The following is a 22,105-nucleotide window of genomic DNA, read 5'->3' on the forward strand; positions in this document are numbered from 1 at the left end:
AACAATTTGGGTTAAAGGGGGATTCCGCAACAAAATTACATCCTTCCTATCTATTTTTTCTATAATTTAAGTGAGAATTTAGGATAATCATACTTACGAAAAATCGCTTCAGCAACCTTGCTGTCCTTCAACTTGATACTTTGTTCAGATCCAAAATATGTAACCTTCTTAACAAAGTTCTCGTCAAAGGTTACTTTCATCATCTCCCTTATAGAATCATTGAAATTTTCCACAGTGAGCCAAGTGAAATACGTTACGCACGAGTTAAACACTTCGCTCCTTTCATCAACATTTTCAAACTCCAAAAAAGTTTCTTCATCCCCAATGGGAAACATTGAGGGTTTTTTTGGAATCTCCTGCATCGCATCCTTCCAATGATGGTGGTTCCTTAGAGCCTCTTCAACGTTCCTAGACAAGAAAATAAAAAAGCTTAAAGTTTAAACCTTTAAACATATATATAAAAGATATACTAGACTTACTGAAGTCTCTTATCGTATCCCTCAAGTTGTTTGAAAAGTATTTCAAACTTCTCCTCCACAAATTTGCTCAGTGAGCTAAAAAGAAAATAAGAAGAAAAATATTAATATTACAAAAATATAATTTTCTTTGTTATTTTAATATTCTTACTCAATCTTTTTAAAAATCACAGATGAAACTCCGCCTGAAACTTGCAGTGACGTTTCCGAATCTGTATCGGACTCAACAATGTTTTCACGATCCGGAGTTTCAGTATCTGGTTGCGAAAGATTCCTCGTATGATCAATTTGTTTTGGCTGAGCTAGAAGGAATAGGAGAATAAAAAAAATGATTAAAAACTCAAACATAAAATGAAGTAATTTTTTAAATGATAATTTTGCGCTTTTGAAAAATATATTTATTTACTTACTTGAAACATACTGACTGTACGCCGTGAGTTGATTATTTCCCTCATGGAAGAGACTTGTTTGGTAGTTAGGAATTACGACGGGAGTCACTGTACCTGGTTGCAAAACATTCCTCGTATGATCAATATTTTGTATTGGTCGTGCTAGAAGAAATAGGAGAATAAAAAAATGATTAAAACTCAAATATAAAATGAACTCAATTTAGTCAGTTACATTAGCATATTTGGTACGTTCCATGGGAAGCGATTTTTTAAATGATAATTTTGTGCATTTGAAAAAAATATTTATTTACTTACTCGAACCATACTGACTATACGCCGTGAGTTGATTATTTCCCTCATGGAAGCGACTCGTTCGGTTGTCAATCAATGATTGATAATCCTGGTTAGTTATATATCCAGGATCCACAGAAGAAGTGTTTGGTAATGTCACCATTGCGGGAGTCCTCGGACCCATTGGCGTAGACAATTCGTGCGCCAATTTGCGCAACGCCATTTTATTCTCAATCTCAAGAGTTTGAGATGATGCTGCATACTGGTACTCAGGATCGAAATTTGAAGCTCCAGAATGAGCGATTTTACCAGCTTCATGTTCTGCTGTTGATGTTTTTTGCATCATCAATTTGAGCTCCTTTACAGATTGGGACGCAGTTGGCTTAGCAGTTTTCTTTTTTTCCTGTGTATCTTGGTATTTAGCAGGTACAGATTTCTTTCGTTCACTTCGACTCCTTCCTTTTACTGGCGACTTTTTCCCTTTACGTTTGTCCATCCTAAAAAATATAAATATTGATAGAATTTTTTATAGGGTTGAAAAGCATAAAAAATATAAAGAAATGAGCATTACAACTTACAAAGTTATTTTGCGGGCATCGCCATGAAATACAATCTAAGCAATTCACTTTATTTTTTTAAATTAATTTTTAAATGTAAAGTTTACTTAATTTGAAAAGATAATTATAAGAAAATCTTTGAAAATTTAATCAATAAAGTTAATGTTAAAGTTTTAATTTATTTAAATTTCCAATAAAATAAAAATTTAATCTTTATTTAAGTATACAAAAGAAATCTTTTTTAAAATATTTCCGCAACTAAATAAACATTTGGAATTGGAAGATCTGCATCATCTTCATCGTCTTCCATATTTTCAACAACTGAAACTGACATATTCAGTATTTCATCAGATGCATAATTTGTGAGCCACATGGGAATTTTGAAACACTTATTACGCACATCATTGATTGAAATGATTTCCAAATCACTATTCAAGTCGGAACACCTGAAAATTCCGCAGAAGCTAGATTTTACACCCACATCATACGCGTTTTCAATTGTATTAAAAGTTTTTATAAGAAAAAATACTTCACCACTGGCTCCACGCAAAACGTTTTGAATTATTGAAATTCTATCATTAAGCAAAATAATGCATGAATCTTTTAGATCACCAGCAAAACGTTGCTTATTGATTTTAACTTGTCTGAATTGGACAAAGTATTGGGAGTTAAAATGAACTGTCCTCTGTTTCCCGAAAAACTTAATGTCTTTAGTATTTAAGTCCCTTTTCAAATTAAAAAATTGTTCTCGTTGTAACTTATTATGAATTTGTTGGAGCCGCTTTCGCGGTCTTTTAGCCATTTTACGAAAATAATCCATGTTAGATTCGAATGGGAAAGCAGACCAATCGTCAATACTCCCAAACTTTCTTGCATCCTGCACAAAATGCAAAAGACCGTGAATATTATACGATGAAAACGATTTACCATAAATATTAACGGATGTTTTCACGAAAATAAGCAAAGCGTGTTCTGCAAATAGAAAATCTTTTTCCGTGAGGACTCTTTTAGAAAGGCAACGAAGTGTCGCATGAAGAAGAAGGAAATTCATATAAATTTCATATGGTATTAATCCAGCAAAAATTGCAAAGCCCGAGTAATTAAGAAAAATGCGATACTCTGTACATTTAAAAGTGCCGTATTTTTCAATAGACACTGGATGTCGAGAAAACTCATGTGGTGTGTGTGAAGCAATCTTTTCTAGACGCGAAGAAATGAGTTTAATTTGCGCGTTAGATAATTTGGCGTCCTTATTAAATTCCCCGTCTATCAGACCTTCCAATATTTTTTTTACTACTCCTGCAAGAATTAGATGCATGTATTCAAAGGGAACTTGCTCAACAATGTTATCAAAAAAATTTACCAAAGGAGTTCCTCCTTGTTTAAAATGACAATCTGACAAGTCTCTCCGCAAATAGTCATCATTAGTCCTGGCTATGCTATTTATTTCCAAATAACACAGACCCTTTTTTATGTCTCCTTCTTCCCCTCTCACGTGGCATTTTGAACAAGGGCAACGAGAACGATGGCCCATATGGTTCAACATAAATGCCCTTGCGGGGGCATCGGCTATGAATGCCCTAAAGTGAATAGGAATTAGTTTATTATCAAAAGAAATACCACCTTTGGCACGTATTTGATGAACTTCAATAATCAAATCCTGAAAAAAGTCGAAAGGATCTAATGGTTTCTTCGGACCTTCATAAATTCCACATATTTCTGGTTTTACACCATTGAGATTTACTATACGACACTGAATCGGCCAATAATTAATGATTGTACATTTATCAGCTTTCGCTCCGTCTGTATGAAGATCAACAAACAGAATTTCAGGTGTTCGTTCCTGACTTTTTAGCAACATTTTTACGAGTGCCAATTCAAGACCCACATGTAGATACTCCCCCGGTGCTACATAGCGTATATTCGCTTGTACATATGGCACAGCCAAGATTGTGCGAAAATCTTTGGGGTATGACTTAAAGCAATTGTGCGTTCTAAGCAAAGCAATTAGATTTTTTTTTGTCGCATCAGTTAAATCATTTTCAACAAGAAATTCTCTCAAATTATCTAAGAATACGTTAGCATCATCAGAAATACTAGCTTCTCTTATTAAATTATGATCAATGTAAGCCTGATTTTCAAAATCTGAAAGACTTTCTTGTGGAGGAATTATAGGACAAAACTCTGATGTTGGCAAGATATTTTTTTGAATGTCCTGAGGACAAGCATGAGAATTGGACAAAATATCATTCTCTTTATTTTGTATCTGCTCATTTTCAATGTTAAGCCTTCTTTTGATTCTTCTCATGTGCCTTTTACTAATATCTGATTTTCTCTTGCGGCTACAAAAATGATTTTCTTTTGATTTTCCCATTGTATTTATCTTTTCAAAATCAATTTAAATGTACTTTTTTTTAAAATGAAAATAAAGCAAATTGTTAAGATATTATCTAAAATATAAATAAATCGAGATAAATAAAAGATATAAATAAAAAAAATAAAAGTTCTTACGTTGAATTTGTGACCACTTGAGTTTCCGCCCTTACAAAATGCGATGCTAATTTTCTTTGCTGTTTACTTAAATATTTGAGATATTATCTGCAATAAATAAAACATAAATTTATTAGATTATAAATTAGGCTTGGCAAGACAAATACGAAGAAATCATTCAATTGGGGGGAGTGGGTGGATGTATCGGAAATATGTTAAAAGAAAAGTACTCACGGATTGGGGCTTCTTCCCACGGAATCTTCTCACGGAATATAATGAAAAATTCACTTCTTTAATTATACTTGGGATTTTCTGGATATTCTGAAATAAATAAATTCGGAAAACAAGAAATTTATTAAAAGATTACATATTAAATTACCCATGAAAAGTATATACTTACAATAAACTTTTCTTTGGGGCCTCTAAGAGACTATCGTCAGGTGTGATGAAATTTTAGCTGTGTTTCTTTCAGACACAGCTTTTGTGTACCGAGCAAAATCGAAAGTCGTCAGATCGGGCTCAAACTTGGGATGAGCACGAATTAGGGTCCCCACATTCCAAAAAACGTATGCGCCAAAAATTTTTTTTTCCGGCCGTCCGGCCGTCCGTCCGTCCGTCCGTCCGTCCGTCCGTCCGGCCGTAGTACAACGCTAAATTGCGAGAGAACGGTGATAGATAGAGACTTGCGGTAAACGGCAAAGTTTAAATATCGACCTGAAGAAATCCGATTATGAAGTCAAATCTACCCCCCCACCCCTCCGTCCGCCATTTTGGATAACCTCAAAATTTTGTTTTCGCTATATCTAAGCCCCTATTATAGCTAGAGGTCTGAAATTTTGATATGTTGTAGGGACCATCAAGAGCTTTCCAACGATACCTCATTTTCGAAAATCGGTCAAGCCGTTTAGTCAATATGGCCGCCACAATTTTTCATTGAAAATCGACCATAACTCGAAAACGGCTTGACCGATTTTGATCAACCCGGGGTCAAATGAAAGATCTCAACAAACCCTACAACTCTCTAGAACATCCGAAGTTTCAAAAGTGACCGCTAGGGGGCCAAAAATCAAAAACAAAATTTTCGATTAGTTTTCGATGAATATCTCGAAAACGACGACATAAATTTTTTTCATTTTTTCATATGTTGTAGCTGACCATATTATCTAGCTTCATGCCAAAAATGAAGAAAATCTATGGATCCGTTCTCGAGATATAGCCTTCCAAAGTTGGCATGTCATATCTCGGGTTCTACAAGTCCGATCTTGATCAACTCAAGCGCAAATGAAAGGTTTCGAGAAACCCTACAAATGTCTAGAACATTGCAACTTCGAAAAATGACCGCAAGAGGCGCTAAAATCGAAAACAAAGTTTTCAAAAATTTCGAACTCGAATTTTTCGAAAATGGCGACATAACTTTTTTTTCAGTTTTCGATATGTTATAGCTGACTTCGAGACCTTTAAAACAAAAAAAAATTTATGAAAATCTATGGATCCGTTCTCGAGATATAGCCTTCTAAAGATTTCTTAGGGTATGACTTTCCTACTTTTCCCGACTTTGCGCGTATTTAAACTAATTCGCGTTCTAGTTTGCTCTCACAAAATTGGTACACTGAAAGAAACACAGCTCCCGTAAGCTTGGTCAGCTTACCAGTACATTTTTTTCTATATTTATCAAATACACCGTTCACAATAAACGAAATACAACTAATAAACAATTTATCTTCTTGTATTCACTTAGAAAAGTATATTTAATACTTTTTTTCTGTATTAAAATGAAAGGAAACTCGGGAAACTCTACTTTCGCGTCCACAGAGAGAAAAAACAAAAAAAGAAATGGCTGAAAGGAACCGACATCGCGATGACATACGAACACGCTCACGAACGCGCATTCGTTATTTTTCAATCTTTTCAATTGAGGTTATGTTAATTTTTGTATTGTTTTTCTTTCGTTTTGGGAAAAATAAGTAAATAAAGTATTATATTAGTAAATTCCGACAGCAGTGTCTCCTATTGTAAGAATTCAAATCTGTGAAAAGAACACAATCATTCAACTGCTCATGATGATGGAACACCTCCAATAGGCTTTTCATCGCATCCTCTGCCGGTGGGAAATACTGGCAACGACTCATCTGTCCTTTCTCCGGATAACCGAAGTTCCATCAATAACTATTTCGGGTATCTCTTGCGCTTCTTCGAGTAAAATGCTCAAAAATGTAGCTTTTGGATGGAATTATAAATTGAATTTTCATCTCTAGGTACACGAATCATTTACACGTAACCTCATTTCTCAATCACAGGGCGGAAGTGCCGGATGAGCGCCTGAACGGGCCATGCAACTCCATCGGTCAGATCACAAATGGTATGCCCCTCAATTTGCTTCGCATTACCCATCACAAAGAGCTCATAATCTTGTTAATCCATCCCAAGCCTTCGCGGCATGGTGTAAACAGACAGCTACTCTCGTGCTTATAGAATTCACACACGGAACATAATATCAGCACGGCAGCCATTCCCAGGCACGTCTACATCTGCACAAGCCCATCAAATTCCATAATAGCCTCCGTGCAGACATTCTGTAGGATACCTGGGGTCGATGATCCACTGGGAATGACAGCCAAGAGATTCTCCTATCCACCATGGACACCACCGGCATGACGTTCAATTAGCTCCTTCCGGGGGATTGACATCTCCTCAACGGTGCAGGGATTATTCACGTACACGGAGATATGAAAGAACTTTGTACCGGAATTCCTGGTACGTCCAACGCTGGCACACCACACACCACTACGACAACAGATACTCTGCGAAACGGCCATTATCTCGACATTTGGAACAGTTGTGGGGCACCTAAAGACCCCAATATCATCTGAGAATGGAGGCTTTAGACGTGGCTTACCCTGCTTTTCCTCAGACGACTCAAACAGGGCTGTTTCCTCACCACAGTTGTGCGCCCCAGCTCCACGATGCATGAAAATGTCAAAATCACAGGCATTTTTCCAAATCAATCCCGCCAAGCAATGTTGTATTGCATGTTGGAGACTTCAATGAAATTCCCCACGGACTTAAATGTACGCCGCTTGAGCCCCCATTGCACATCCCGCAATAAGGCACCCCTTGATGATCTTATGAGGATCGTGGCGCATAATATCGCAATCTTTGCACGTTCCCGGCTCACCCTCGTCAGCATTCACAACAAGATACTTTGGACGCCCATCTCAGGACTTACTTATAAAGGACCACTTGAGTCCAGACGGGAAACCAGCTTCACCACGACTACAGACACCCGAGACCTTGATTTCATTAATGATCCATTCTGATCCCTTCAAAAAGATTTCCTTTGTCTTGTACCAATCCCCTACAAATTCGTAAAGATCTTATTTTGATCCACTAGTCGTTCAAATTCAAAAAAAGGGCATGTCTTGCAGTATAGTTTTTCATTTCGTGCAGCTATTAAAACCTCATCTTTAGTATACGTAAAGTCTTTTATTTTAACTTTCTTGAGGTCTTATTGCGAGATCCCATTAAAAGAATAATGCGACACATTTTCGTCTATAGGATTCAATTTCCATTTTTTTTAAATTCACACTAAATAATGTCTTGTATATTGAAATTGATATTAGTAAAAAAAAATTTATTTAATATTGCTAAACTAGTTTGTCATGGCTATTTGTATGGAAATATAATAAAAAATATATCTGAAGTTTTCATTACACGACTTCGGCGAATTATTTTATAATTATTTCCAGATACAGGACATCTTTGAAGAACGTGGAAGATCAGAGCATGATTTCTCTTTATCACTATCCTTAATTCTCCCTTTAGGAGATTAGATTTTTAGGAAACGAAGGCATGGTACGCCTGAATTTTTTCAACAAAGTTTTCTAGCTCCAGAAATTTAATTGCAGCATGATAAAGAATAATCAACTCACCAATGTCACTTAACAATCTATATTTTATGAATCTCTTGGAAAAGAAAGTACTACAGGATTTCATAAGGCCTTAATTCAATAATTAGACATATTGCTATGTTTTATTAACATTGTTAATAAAGAAAGATTTCAATTTATTCTACAAAGATGGCCTTGCTCTCGCTCTTCCTTGTTTAGAAATGTAGGTCTGTGCATTTTGGTTCTTAAACAACACAAAAATTATGAGATTGACCAATGATTGTCCACAAATTGTGTAATTGCCTTATGATTGACGGATGATTGCCCCGAAATTGTGTGATTGATCGAGGATTGAGCATAAATTGACAAAAATTTTTAAGAACAATATTTGGTCAACAGCTGATCAATCCATGATCAATTTGATTGAGATAAAATTGACTTAATATTGATGCTATCAATATGGATTGATCAATAATTGAGTATAAATTGACCAATTGATTGATAAAGAAATTGAAGAACAATAATTGATCAATCCATGATCAATCCATGATCAATAATTGATTGAGTTGTAGTTGACTCAATATTGATAGTATCAATATTGATTCAATATAGGTCCGCATAGATGATCAATTATTGATCAATCGGAATTGATCTGCGATTGACCAATAATTGACCAATGATTGATCAATCGATTGACAGGCTCAATTGATTTATCAATTATTGATCAATCGCAGATCAATCTGATTGATTCAATCGTGATTGAACCTTTATTGGCTCAATCATTTGTTTACTGGGAAGGTATATAATTCAAGTGGCACGTTCCAAGCATAATGCAAATGGGGTGGTCCGTTGCATGCACCCTTATATTCCTGTTCCGATCGCGATGAAATTTGGTACAGAGACAATTTATACCAGGCGGTTTTCACCAACGACATTCATTTTCCCCCCAGAGCTCCTCTTCATAGCGCCCCCATATAAATTTCATGCTTTTTTAAACTACTTTTTGAATTTGCCGCCCTTTTTGGAACATTCTGTGTAAGAGAAAATGAGACAGTGCACGTCACTGATACTGTTTCACTCCCTCGGAAGGTTTTTCGCAATTTTCTCGCGTTTTCCGCCGAATTTCCCAGCGAAATTACCTTTGGCATTCCAGTTTAAAACAGTCAAAATTTCCGTTAGAAAAAATCCTGCAAATTCCATAAAAAATCTGACGAGTTGCATCCCTAAATTTTTACTGAACGTACTTTGGTGCCCCAAAAATGTATTTTTCCATGGAAAATTAATTTTTTAAAATGTTTTTCCACACTTTCCACACTCACACCACCAAAAAACGCAGAGTGAGACGAAGATATGTTTTTCCTCATGTCATCTCGTTTGAACTTAAAGACCGAGTAGAGTACTGCCAGACATCTAGCGGAGAAAAGCTTATACCCAGTCGCATGCAACCTTAATGCAACGTTATTTTAGTATCGTGCAACTTTTTAGTATTGCTGGAAATTTAATTTAAATTTTCTTTAATTTTTATAATGGCAAAAGAGAATTTTTCATAAAATTCCAATAAATAATTTCGATAGGGGTAACTAGGGCAAAATGGTGGAAGTGCAAAGATTTCGAAAATCGCCTGAAAACGAATTTTCCTATTAAGTTGTAGCCCGGAAAATTTGCTATAAGATAGTAAGATTTATAAGATACATAGTTGTCATGGGAAAACTCAAATATTTTCACAGAACTCAGGAAAAATTATTTCCCAAAAATTCACCATTTTCCCCAGGTTCCTCTATAGTTTTATTTATTTTCTTTTTATCTTTTCTAGATTTAAAAAAAAAAGATATAATCACGAGAATTTTTTTATTTATAATTTTAAAAAAATCGCAGAATTTTTTTTAATCAATATATAATTTTATTCATTACATCATTAAGCTTTTTACAACCAAAGCTCACACACACAAAAAAAAAGAACATTCCATTATCCCACACCCCCAAATGGAGAGAGATATGCAAGAAATATAAATTGAATGCTAATGTTCATAATATATAATTTTGTGATGTTTATAGAGCTTTTCTCACCCCCTAATTCCTCTCTCTCTCTGTCTGTTTACTCTGCAGCTCATCTACGGCGCAGATGGGACCCTCATTAGGGGCGAATCCAGACGTGGTCGCGGCAAGGGACGAGGTGGAGGCGTCAACCGATCGGTAAGTGGTACTTTTATCATCACAACGTCCCGTCATCATCGCAACAAAATGCATTACATACATAAAACCCAAATGACGTCCATTGAAAATTCAACCCCGACGTGCAATTTTGTAGATAGATACATATGTATGTAGTATACTATATATAATGGCCTCCAAGATAGAGATTTATGCCGTCAATTATTTGCTCCGGGACTCGTTTTGAGATATCTCATTAATAAAGGAGAGCTAGAGAGAACCAGTTAGGAAAATTATTTTTATATATCACGTGTAATTTACGGGTGATGATATAATTTTCAATATCATTGCGGAATTATTCAATTTTCAGCTACGATGAGAGACCCGGGTACAACTTCTTAAATTTATGAATATCCTCTGCTATGGGTGTGCTTAATTAATTCAACTTGGCGCGCGGGGGAGAGAAATTTAATGAGTGTGAAGTACTCTTGCACATTTTTGCACCAATTATTCCACCTGCAAATCCACTTGGGAGGGTGGCAATAAAAGCACAAATATCACCACACTGCGGCTTTCCCCAAACCACACGGTATTCCCACCACCCTCCTGTTTTTTTGAGAGCTTTCGCCACACCCTCACACAAAGCTCTCGCCCTATTGTGTGCACCTCTCCGGAGCATTTTGCCATGAACTTTTGTGTCCATTGTGTGTGAGATTGTAATGAAAATTTTCTTAATTTATTGCTCTCGCTGTGACTATGCGATTTTGGTGCACTCTACCCGAAATAATGGTCATGGACAGGGAGAGAGAGAGGGTTAATTGTAATGCGAAAAACCACCACTAAAATGTACATATAATACTTTAAATTACAAGCTGTTCTAAAATTGAGAAATGAAAAGGAATAAATTCTGATGAATTGTTGAAGAAAAATTTATCTAAGAAAAAGTTAAAGAGATTTAATATTCTTAACGTAGAGAACACACAAATTAAAGCCAAGTAAAGTATTAATAAGAAAGGAGTTTATTCCTTTATGTACAGAAAAACTTCTCTTTCGAGAAAACAATCAGGACACGTAATCCTGTCTTGAATTAAAAAGAAATTCACCAAAGACTCATCATTTTTTTTTCATTGGAATAAACTGGAAAAAATCAACAGCTAAAAATGCAAAGAATGACGTCACAATTATGTTTTTTGTCTCTTAGTTGCACAAAAATTACTTTGTTAAAAATCATGGATGAACCATCAGCGTGTTTGTTTTGAAAGAAAAAGACTTTAAGAGCACACAACTCCTTCCGGAAGCGTCGGCAGGGACCCGCGTTTTAATCCAGCCGAATTAATAAAACAACTATCTCCGGAGCTTTCGACGCAGTTTGCGAGTCTTCCTCAGCGGCTGGGAAGAAAGCTCCGGAGAGAGTTGTTTTAATTCGGCTGGATTAAGACGCGGATTCCCTGCTGACGCTTCCGGAAGGAGTTCTGTGCTCCTAAAATCTCTTTGTTATCATCTTTCGTCGGAGAAACTTGTCTCAAACTGTTTTGAAAGAAACAGAGAAAAAGACAATTGTGACGTCATTGTTTGCATTTTTAAGCAAATCTTTATTGATTTTTATAGGAAGTGGCTTTTCCGATTTCTGAGTCTTTCGAAACTATGTGTAATATTCAATTGTTTCCTCAAATAAGGTAATCTCGTACAGCAACGAATAAACTCCTTTATGTAATTTAAGAAATATTCTCAAAATATTCAAAATTTTCGTTTTCCTATGTGAATTCTTTACATAACTCTAGGATTCTTTCAAAGAATTTAATAACAAAGTTGTGAGAAAAATTTTCCATTTTTCCTAAATTTCCAAGAACTACATAGAAGGTAAAGTTAAATGATCTCTGTTCCATCCTTGGGAAGATAGATAAAACAACACATAGAGAGGATTTTCTGCATAAATTGGATTACACAATCAAAATTTCATTTTCCATCAAATTTCGGTGTAAGAACACGACGAAAGTGCAGAAAAAATCCCTCGTCAGATTTTGATTAAATTCCAAAATTAGCAATTTGGATGTGGAGAGGAGTGGCGGAAAGTGTGCGCGGCGCTCCCTTGGGAAAAGTGGGTGGATGGTTATATATAAGTAAATGAGATGCTATCCCCCATCCTCTGTGGATTTTAATTTGCTTCAGCAATTTACTGCCATCAAATTTTGAATTGCCAGCATATTTTCTTGGCATGCCACTCTGGAGGACGTTAGAGATCCTTCCAATTGTGCGCAACATTCCCCTTTCCTCACTGAAACTTTTCCCCCGATTGCACACACACGGCTCTTTTTTCCACGATTTTTCTCCCCTTTCGGGTTCTTTTTTTTATTATGCTCCAGACAGCATGAAAAAAAATCTTGTTTGAAATTGCGAGAAAAAATGTTGAACTAAAAAATTGATGCTAAATTGCTGCTGGTTGGGCTTAAAGAATGGGGAGAATAAAAAACCTCCACACCAATTTATAAAATGCAGAACGCACTTTTAGGATGGAAATTGCGCGGATTTTTTTCTTTGCGAAATTACAAAAATGTGGTGGCCATCTTGAGGAGTGGAATGTTATTAATTTTGCGAATTTTCGCGAAAGAGGAATATAATTAAATTTACGTCTCCATGAATTTATAGTTTTTTGTGCAAAATTTTTTTGTTTTATTTCGTTGGCATTTTTGTCGTTTTTTTGCGGCATATCTGAGGCTGTGAGTAAGACGCTCATTGAGAATTCCGCGAATGGGGAGAAAGATTGGTGGCAAAAACGGGATGTGGGGCAAAAAAGCCAAATAGGCGACATCGGGTGCAAGATATTCCAACCATTATATTTTTTTTTATTTACATTTTCAAGCAAAGAAAATCGATAAATCTTCTCATTGTCTTTAAAATGAATTTATAACGTTGTAGAACTTTTTTTTCAAAAATTTTATTCTAGAAGAGGTAAAATAAAATTTTTATGCATTAGATAAAAAACAAAACATGGCTGGAATATCTTGGAGGTTGTGGAATTTTTGCATTAGAAATGATTCTGGTCTGACGAAGAGAGCCGGCGATAAATTGGCGCCAGTTTTTTCGCACACAGCATGAATCACCATTTTGAGTAAAAGAAGTTATGCCGCGCAAGAATCGCGACAAGAGGGAGAAAATTGCGTGATGAGAGAGGGTTCCAAGAAGGGGGTCCAAGAGACCAATGATGGCTTATTCGGGTGCAATAAAAGGTATAGCGAGACATAGATACCATGACCTAGGGCAAAAAACCCGAAAGGCAATGTCTTCCGTGCGTGGATCAATTGCAAAAAGGGCCCAAAAGGAACCCTCTTCTTCCTCAATGGGATGATATAAAACACACAAATAAAACGAAGGGAATTCGTACACATTTATTGCACGCGCGTCTCGGGGAAACATCTGTATTATAAACGCGGGAAGATGAAGAGAGTTTCACTTTTTATATAGCACCCAAGCTAACCGCACACGATATATTCCTTCCACGATGCTCCACCATTTACTCCGTCACAATACCAAAATCACACCAGAGAAATGTTTGTCGGTTTGGTGTCTCTCCATCTCCCATCACCATCTTTCATCCTCGCTGTGATTTCATCCTTTTCACCACAATCCCAGCTGATGGTGGATGGAACTGAAGAGCCGTTTTATTGAAAAATTCATCTTTCATTCTCAATTAGTTGGTATACCACAATCGTGGCATACCAAGTATTGTAATCGTCGGAAAAACCGACCACCTCAGATCGGACTCAAACTTGGTATGAGCACATTTTAGACTTCCCACATTACGAAAATAGTGGTGGAAAATTTTTGATCCGGCCGGCCGGCCTGCCGGCCGGCCGGTGCGCCAAACTTTGCCTTATAACTCGAGAACGGTAACAGATAGAGACTTCAGGTTTGAAGTTTTCTATAGAAATGTGGGTGTAAAATTTCATTTTTTCGCATTTTCAAAATCCAAGATGGCCGCCGTCCGCCATTTTGAAATACCATCAACCAGTCCCCTTATAGCTAGAAATCTGAAATTTTAGTATGTTTTAGTGCTCAGTGAGACGTTTTCATCGATAATTCATACTTGAAAATCGGTCAAGCCGTTTAGCAAATATGGCGGCCTAAAGCAAAAAGTGTTTTTTCGATATAACTCGAGAACGGCTTGACCGATTTTGACCATCTTAGTATCAAATGAAAGGTATTGAAAAGCCCTACAACTGTCTAGAATATTTCAAGTTCCAAAAATGGCCGCAAGAGACGCTAAAAACAAAAACAAAAATTGCCTAACTTTACGGGGCAATATCTTCGAATCCCAATCATAGATTTCCTTGAATTTTTGATATGTTGTAGCAGGACTAATAATCTTGCACCAGTCCGAAAATGAAGAAAATCTATGTCGCCGTTTAGAAGATATGATCATTTAAAAAATTCTTGAATTTGAAAAGTTCTAAGAGCCATATCTCTTGAACCGCTTGTCCGATTTGACTCAGTTTGGTATCAAATTAAAGGTTTTGCAATTATCTACAACTTTCTAGAACATCAGAAACCTCTAGAACCATTCCTTTAGGACGAAAAATACGAAAAACTCTTTTTGTGAAACAAAAATCCTCCATTTTCTGTTCTAGAGGTGACCTTGAAAATCATTGAAATTTATGTCAATTTATAGCCTATTTTAATACCTTTCCAAAACTAGTAAAGAAATTTCTGTAGGTCTAATAGAACTTCAGATATGTGCATTTTAATCTTTCATATTGATGAATTTCATAAAAAAATCAACTTTGCCTACTAATTCTGCTCACAAATTAAATTACAACGCATAGACTGACCCATCTACGTTGTGGTATACCAACTTTAATAACTGGACGCGTTATGATTGACTTTCTCAGGTTTTCTTTGAATTTTGGCGGCAAAAAAGCGGGGAACTCGTTTAAAAAATCCCAGGGTGGAGTAGTATTGTAATTAATCGATTAAATTGACAAATTGACTTATTTTAATTTTTTAAAACTCCTTGTTTTATAAAAAAAAATAATCTTCAACGTTTTTATTACCACAAAATTAACAAAAGGAGTTTTTTCAAGCTTAGTATTTCATTGGAGGAAAAACTAATAAAGACTGCGTTCTATTAACTAGAGAATTAAAATAAGAATGAGAAATCATTAAAAAACATTTATCGCTACGAAACATTCTCGTGAATGTTTTGAAACATTTAAAAAACATTATAGCCACGAAACATTCTTGTGGATGTTTTAAAACATATAAAGGTACACAAAGAGCAATATTCGCGCATATTTTTGCATTTTATGGGGAATCTTTGCCGGTTTCTTTTCTATGTGATCCTAAAAGAAAATAAATAATTTCTTTAGCGATTTCTTATTTTTTTTTTATGATATCTTCACCCATATAACCTTGAATAGTCTCCTTTTAACTTTAAAAAGAAAACGTTAAAGTATCTAATTCTCATAAAATAAATTCAAAGAAGTTTTTTATAAAAAAAAATCGGCTGTATCCAATCAAGAACCTTTCAGCATAGTTGCTGAATCCCTCTTCTTTCATTCAGTGGCTGTGTTCCCAGGCAGCACACGTATTTATTACATAATGTACTTATTGGAGTTCACCTCGATGCCGTCCCGTGTGTGTGATGCCGGGTGTTTTATGAATATTATGTGGGACTGATTCGGTTTTGTTTATCGCCGAGCACTGGGCCACGGTTGGGGTTCACAAGTTCAGGTGCACACCAAGAGCGTCTTCCGCATGTGACGCCTCCGGGAGTCTCGGCGCGCGAACTCCCGCAATGTTGTGAGAGACGGTGTGAGAGAAGCCCGATGATTGGAAGCATGCCATGCCCGGATTCCATTGCCACTCAACGGGGGGAATTTCAGTGAATGGAAGCTTCCACAACATTTTGATGTGTTAATACACAGAACAGCATTCATGTGTCTCATTAGTGACACGGACAGGTGATTTATGTGGCAAATTTCACGGTAGTCTCCTCGCAGAATCCACAGTCGCAATTCCCTGTGTGTCTGTGCATTTTGTGAGGAGAGATTCTGACCGAAGAGATTTCACTTTTTTTTGTTTCCTCCGATCGCCCTGGCCGAATCTTAAATGAGAGTCACGTAGTTTATTTATTTGCATCAATTAAGGCGAAATATTTGCCCATCGACATCGGATTTCTCTTACACAGGAGGGCATTCGGAGAAATTCAATGGCATTCACAATAGAGGGATAATGAATGCCAATGGGTTTGTACAAAAAAGGAATTCTAATTTTCTTTTACAAAATACCTCTGGTTCTGCCGGAGATGAAAGTCCCCATTTCTGTGCGATGCTGCTTAATTTATGTATTTTAATACTTAATAGCACCCATTGTCTTCCACGGTGCATATTTCATGCGATGAGCAAAAATTTCATTACGTGCATACCGCGAATATGTCGAAGCTCTCCTTCGTCAATTTCCTCCCACCCCCCTGCACCGCAACCGCGAACAATTATAAGCAAGATACGCATTTTAACGAGACTTCCTCTTCATCCCTTCAATTGGCATTTCTTACGATGTGTCTTAAAGATAAAAAAAAAAATCTTAGAAAATTCAAAGCTAGGAAAGGAGATTTTTTTTGCCTTGAAGTAATCGTGGAAAATTCCAGCTTTTCTCTCTCTCGGAAAATCCTAGGCGAAGGACAAGAAAAAAACAAGCTTAAGAGCAAAAAAATACGATCATTTCCGTTCGCGACTTTTCCTCCTGGCGCGCAACTAATATATAATCGTATAAATCATTTAGTCCTGGCGGTGGATGCTGTTAACGTGTTCCCATAAATTGCGTTATTAGGAGTTATGGGGTGGTTCGTGTGTCTGAGTTGGGGAAATAATAAATTTTGGATTTTTGTATTGATTTCTGCGCAGAAAGCCCCGGAGTTTGCAGGACGAATTTTACCATCGGCCGCCTTCGGCGCTAGTCCTTCCTTTTCCCAAAAGGTATACACACAGGCGGCGAAAGGGACTCTCTCATGGTTTCCGGAGTTGGGGGGCGACCGCCTAACTTGGGTGGTAGTGGTGGGATTTTCACCACCCGACCCACTTCCCCAAACCCCAGACTCCCTGTGCATATACAAAAGCTCTGTGAGCTTAATGGGCTGCAGAAGGGACCTCCCTATAGCTCTCTATTGTTCTCTCGCAAGAATATTTCGCTATGTGCATACATTTTTTTTTACTTATTTAAAAGCACTGCGAAGTCTTTAAAAATTCAGCAAAAGATTCTTTTTGTGTTTTTATTTTTATTTCAAAGTTTTAATTTTTCTTACGATCCTTTGAATATTTTTAGAATCTTTTTTTTTTTAAGGAATTAAATTTTAAAAGAAAAACTCCTTTAATCCCGGGATTAAACAATAATGATTTCAAAAAAGGAAAATAACAAACTGTATTGAGATGGAATGTGGGAAAATCTGCCAAAGGAAACATAGAAGTTATTCCTTTTGCCAATTAATCCACCATGAAGCAAAGTAATTATCGGAATTAGTCTTACTATCGCCTTATCATTATCTCGGGGCACATAAAATGGTGGTTTATTTCCTTGGAAATAGCACAGAATTGCAGAGTCCAAGCAAATGAATAGCTTCGCTTTAATGGTGGATTTTAGATTCAGATCGGGAGGCCTGTAAATTGCTTCAACCCGCTTTATAAATTCGCGCGAATGTTGCACCACAACCCTTCAATATTCGCGGCAAGGCTTAATTAACCTTCACACCACAACACTCACCCCCAACATGGTGAGCAAATGAAATTGGGCTGCTTGATGCTATGCTACAACGAATTGCCCCATCATTTGCACTTCCCACACACGCCAAAATGCGTCGTTGATGGAGCTAGTTGGTAACCCCTTGAAGTTTATGTTGGCAAAATTGCCTTGTGCGGTTGCAGAGAGTGCAGCATACATATATAGCGCGCGCGGGATAAAAAAAGGAAACAATGGATGTACTACGTTCAAAAAACCGGTAACAACTTTGCTATATAGCAATGGCAAAATGGGTATAAGAATAGATGGTAAGGAGGCAAGAAGGAAGGTAGAGAGAGAGGAAAAAAAAAGTAAAACAAAAAAAAAAGAACTGCGCGAGTCTGGAAGAGAGAAAATGCGAAAAGCAAGACTGAAGACGTAGAGTGTGATAATATAGTGGAAAAGCCAGAAAGGAGATGGGAAGACGACCCCGAACTTGTTCCACCGTCGAAGATCAAAATAATGACGGTAATGATTATTTATGTGCACAAAATTCCCATGTTCATAAATATATTTCCCTCCACACAGGCTCTCATGTGTGTGCTGTACTACAGTGGTACGGGGAGGGTTGGGACACAGCGCGGAGAAATAAGATTTTTCACTATATTGCGAAAGGAGAAAAAAAATATTGGTTCAATTTGATACAAAAATGCAACGCACAGCCTCACTCTGAGTCCCATAGAATCCCCAACATAATTGAACTTAATTGCAGGGTGGGATGGAAAGGGAGAGAGGGTGGGGGGAGACAGCCCAACCCCTGCCAGGACGATATATTTTCTTCTCCATAGAGACAAATGAACTTTTCTCCCGAGAAATCGTGCCGATCGCCGAGAAATCGATAAATTTGAAATTGCTTCTCAAACGAGTTCGTTTTTTTTTAAGTTTTATTTGCCCCTCTGCAACACAATCGCATTGTTGCAAAAAAAGCCTTGGAGAGGAAACCTCCTCAAATCTGCATAGTTCGCGGGTTCAAGGTTGGCCTCTCCGCGAGCACTTGGCGCGCGCGGGGATTATTCCGCGATATCGCGAGCACATTTTTTTTTGTTGCTGTTGTACCCTCTCGCATCCCGAAGAGGCTGAGATCCACCGATAGTGGCCCAGTGCTAATGGCTTGGGCAATAAATTGCCATGACGGGTCTGCAAATGCAAGAAGTTTGCTTTTACCATGAGAGACTTATCCGTTTGCATATAAGATTATTTCTGAGAGCATCACTCTATGTAGCGCAAGGAATTGTGGATTGCTTTGGTAGCTACCTAGGATGACTTCTAATCGGATTATACTCAAAATGACTTCACAAATCAGCCGCCACGGAAAGTACGGAAATAATGGGGAAAGGTACTTTAAAATTGAAAATTAAATTCATGAGATTTTCCATTGAGCTTTGCTTGGAAAATTATTTTATTTAATTTAATGATTTTTTAGAGCTTTTTAAACGTTTTTTTTTTTGTTTATATTGGAATGCTGTGCTAGTTCATACCTAAACATGACTAATTATGAATACATAGTCCTCCAATTGGAAGGGATTTTATTGAATTAAAAGAAGCTTCCGGCAATGCCTGCCAGTGAAAAGCTTTCGCAACAATGCATTGTAAAATGGAGAAGCATAGAAGGGAAAAATCAATACATGTAGGAAAAGCGCATAGGCGGAAGTAAGGGTCAAGCGCTTCCTCAAACGCGGAGCACCCCAGAATCAATGTATATAGTCCGAAAAATCTCATCCTCCCACGCATGTTGAAGGGAAGAGCTTTTACATGCATAGCATACGAGGGAAAAGCGCCATGTATGAGAGATTGCAGCCAAAGAGTTTTCCCTCAGGAGTCTCACAGGCATATACGAGGAGTTGTTAGTCTATTGTTGGCATATAGCTGGACGCATACAACATAAAAGCACGAATAGAGCCCCTTTTGCCTCGCTGCAAAAGAGCCAAAGCGATAACATGAGAAATTTCCATTGTGCGGCATCACACAAAAACCCTTTGACTTATTGGACTTCTCCGGTTAATAAAGTGAATTATTATATTCACTCTCCATGGCCACACAAATGGGTGTCTTCGGGTGTGCTTGACCCCAACTCAAATAGCTTTTGCACTTCTCTTTCATTAAGGATTGCACATTGCAGTCCCCTCCCCGAACGTGTGTGTGTGGCTGCAACACCACAAAACTCCCCCATATGGGAACACAATGGTGCCCATTTCCCAAAGGAGGAAGCTCAGAACTCTCATCGCCCACCCATAGAGTGATATTAAATTAAGAAACAATAACACGTCAAACTTGGCAAATTATCAAGAACATGAGTGCTGGGGAGGATCGATAGGACCGGAAATTGTCGCAAGCACTCATGAAAGTTGAAAGCTTCTCTTCCTTTTCTATACTCTACGTTGTAATTAGATTGCACGTCGCATCAAAAGACTGACGATGCATCAAGAAGTTTCAACCCAAAATTACCTGGTCTTCTTCTCCATGCACACAAAAGGGATGAATTGTTATGAGACCACAAGCCATCCCGCAAAGGAAAGCTTTGGCAGGGAAAACTTAAAATTTATATATTTTAATTTTAGAACATGAACGAAGGAAGATTGCTTCAAAGGGAAAAGTTACAAGATGGTATAGAAGAGGAAATAAATCCATGTAAAATATTCCTTAAAGACCAATTTTAATGCCAACTGCCAAATTGGAATTCCACCCAAACTTTAAAGCTCCCATTTGAAAAAGCTTGAAAATCTCACTTTCATCATGCAAATTTTCACAAAATACCAATTGCAGGGGGAGCAGGCATATGAGCGCCAAGTGTGGTGGTTACAATTTCAGTTATTGATATTGATTGAAAACGCGGGATTTTAAATACACACCACGCGGTTGGATTGAATGGTGGAGCAGAGCAACAAAGCTGCACAAATGTTCTCCCGCGTGTATTACGATGGTCACACTAATTTGCACTATGTGGCCGTTTTTGCGGATTGTTTGCCATTTGTTTAAAGTCTCTCAATGGGATGAGCATGGTGGAATGCATTTTCGCACTATCACTGCACGCCATGGTATTGGCAACAATCGACGAGGGCGAGTGTGAAAGAGTTGCTGTGGTGCATCCACCAACAACAACGCCAAGAGGATTCCACACACATACACCATACAAATGGCCCAGGAATGGCAGGAACGGGGGGACGCAGAGGGCAAAAAAATAAGAACAAAATGAAACGAGCAGAAATGCATGTAAACAGATGTAATTATTTAATACGATTCTGCTTCAACATAGCATACAAGAACACATGAATTCACGAGTGAGGGAAGAAAAAGGAAAAGTGGTTGTCTTTGAAATTCTATGGGTCTCTCTTTTGCCCCACAACATAGCTGGTAGAGAAACCGTGGTTAAAGTAATAACACTGGCGAATATTAAATCAAAACAAAACTTATAAACATCTCGAAAGAAGGCTAAAATCGAAAGCGAAATAGCACACAAAAGGGATTAAAGGAAAAAAAAACATGCAAAAAGAGTAAATAATGCTGCATGAGTGTCTGCAAACAGGCAGTTATATGCAGCAAAAAACGACGAGAGAAAAGTTTCATACAAAAAATTTATATATTAGTTTATTTTTTATGCATACAACCCAGAGGCATAAAATGTAGTGAGGAAAAAAAGTGCGAGAAAATATAGCGCGAAAAACCCTTTTGGGAGGAAATTAAAAATAATAAAATTAAAATTTACGATCGTTGCGAACTTTTGCAAAGTTCCCTTTGCCTGGTGAAACAATTCTGCAGAATCCGCGAGCACTTGCAGAAAAGCAGAACGGAAAAAGGGAGAAAAAATATGGAAAACAAGATGTTCCAGGCACATAATTTATTTACCTAACATTGCTGAGAGGACTGAGAATTGATTGGGGAGAATTTTGAAAGGATCTTACTCATTTTTGTATGAGGCAATCGAGAAAGTTCTTCATTTGGGGAAAACAATCAGGATAGGTTTAATTTTGATGAGAATGTAAATAAAAGAATATGGAATTCGCCAGAGATATTTTCCACTGTGATGAGCTACAAAAAAAATAGTATTTTGGCAAAAAAAAAATGCTAAGAACTAAGAATGACGTCACTATTGTTTTTTC

The 22,105-nt window shown here is 37.2% G+C and overlaps 4 protein-coding genes and 1 pseudogene across 6 annotated transcripts in view; 3 read left to right on the forward strand and 2 right to left on the reverse strand.

The window, feature by feature from the left end:
* Window positions 1–22,105, forward strand: part of LOC129791558 (trifunctional purine biosynthetic protein adenosine-3) — a 1,078,967-nt gene that overhangs the window by 686,619 nt on the left and 370,243 nt on the right. The window lies entirely within an intron of this gene.
* The window catches only part of LOC129791559 (potassium/sodium hyperpolarization-activated cyclic nucleotide-gated channel 3), a 1,048,222-nt gene that overhangs the window by 545,515 nt on the left and 480,602 nt on the right, over window positions 1–22,105 (forward strand). The gene's annotated exons all lie outside the window — the stretch shown is intronic.
* The window catches only part of LOC129791555 (methylcytosine dioxygenase TET), a 90,522-nt gene that overhangs the window by 41,918 nt on the left and 26,499 nt on the right, over window positions 1–22,105 (forward strand). For all 3 annotated transcript variants that reach the window (XR_008750727.1, XR_008750728.1, XM_055829735.1), the window contains exon 4: window positions 10,197–10,283. Coding sequence is in view for 1 of the 3 variants with exons in the window: in XM_055829735.1 (XP_055685710.1) it covers window positions 10,197–10,283 (87 nt within the window). In the remaining 2 variants the exon portion in view is untranslated. The remainder of the gene's footprint in view (window positions 1–10,196; window positions 10,284–22,105) is intronic.
* Window positions 31–4,646, reverse strand: LOC129791601 (uncharacterized). Its single transcript, XM_055829831.1, has 8 exons — window positions 4,604–4,646; window positions 4,438–4,524; window positions 4,225–4,311; window positions 1,181–1,653; window positions 887–1,027; window positions 628–778; window positions 480–554; window positions 31–408 (listed from the first exon to the last, which is right to left on the reverse strand). The coding sequence occupies exons 4-8, from the start codon at window positions 1,650–1,652 to the stop codon at window positions 60–62; spliced, it is 1,188 nt and encodes a 395-aa protein (XP_055685806.1). The 5' UTR covers window position 1,653; window positions 4,225–4,311; window positions 4,438–4,524; window positions 4,604–4,646; the 3' UTR covers window positions 31–59.
* Window positions 6,469–7,960, reverse strand: LOC129794273 (NADH dehydrogenase [ubiquinone] flavoprotein 1, mitochondrial-like; annotated as a pseudogene).

This window comes from Lutzomyia longipalpis, chromosome 3 (assembly GCF_024334085.1).
Source record: "Lutzomyia longipalpis isolate SR_M1_2022 chromosome 3, ASM2433408v1".
Taxonomy (NCBI): domain Eukaryota; kingdom Metazoa; phylum Arthropoda; class Insecta; order Diptera; family Psychodidae; genus Lutzomyia; species Lutzomyia longipalpis.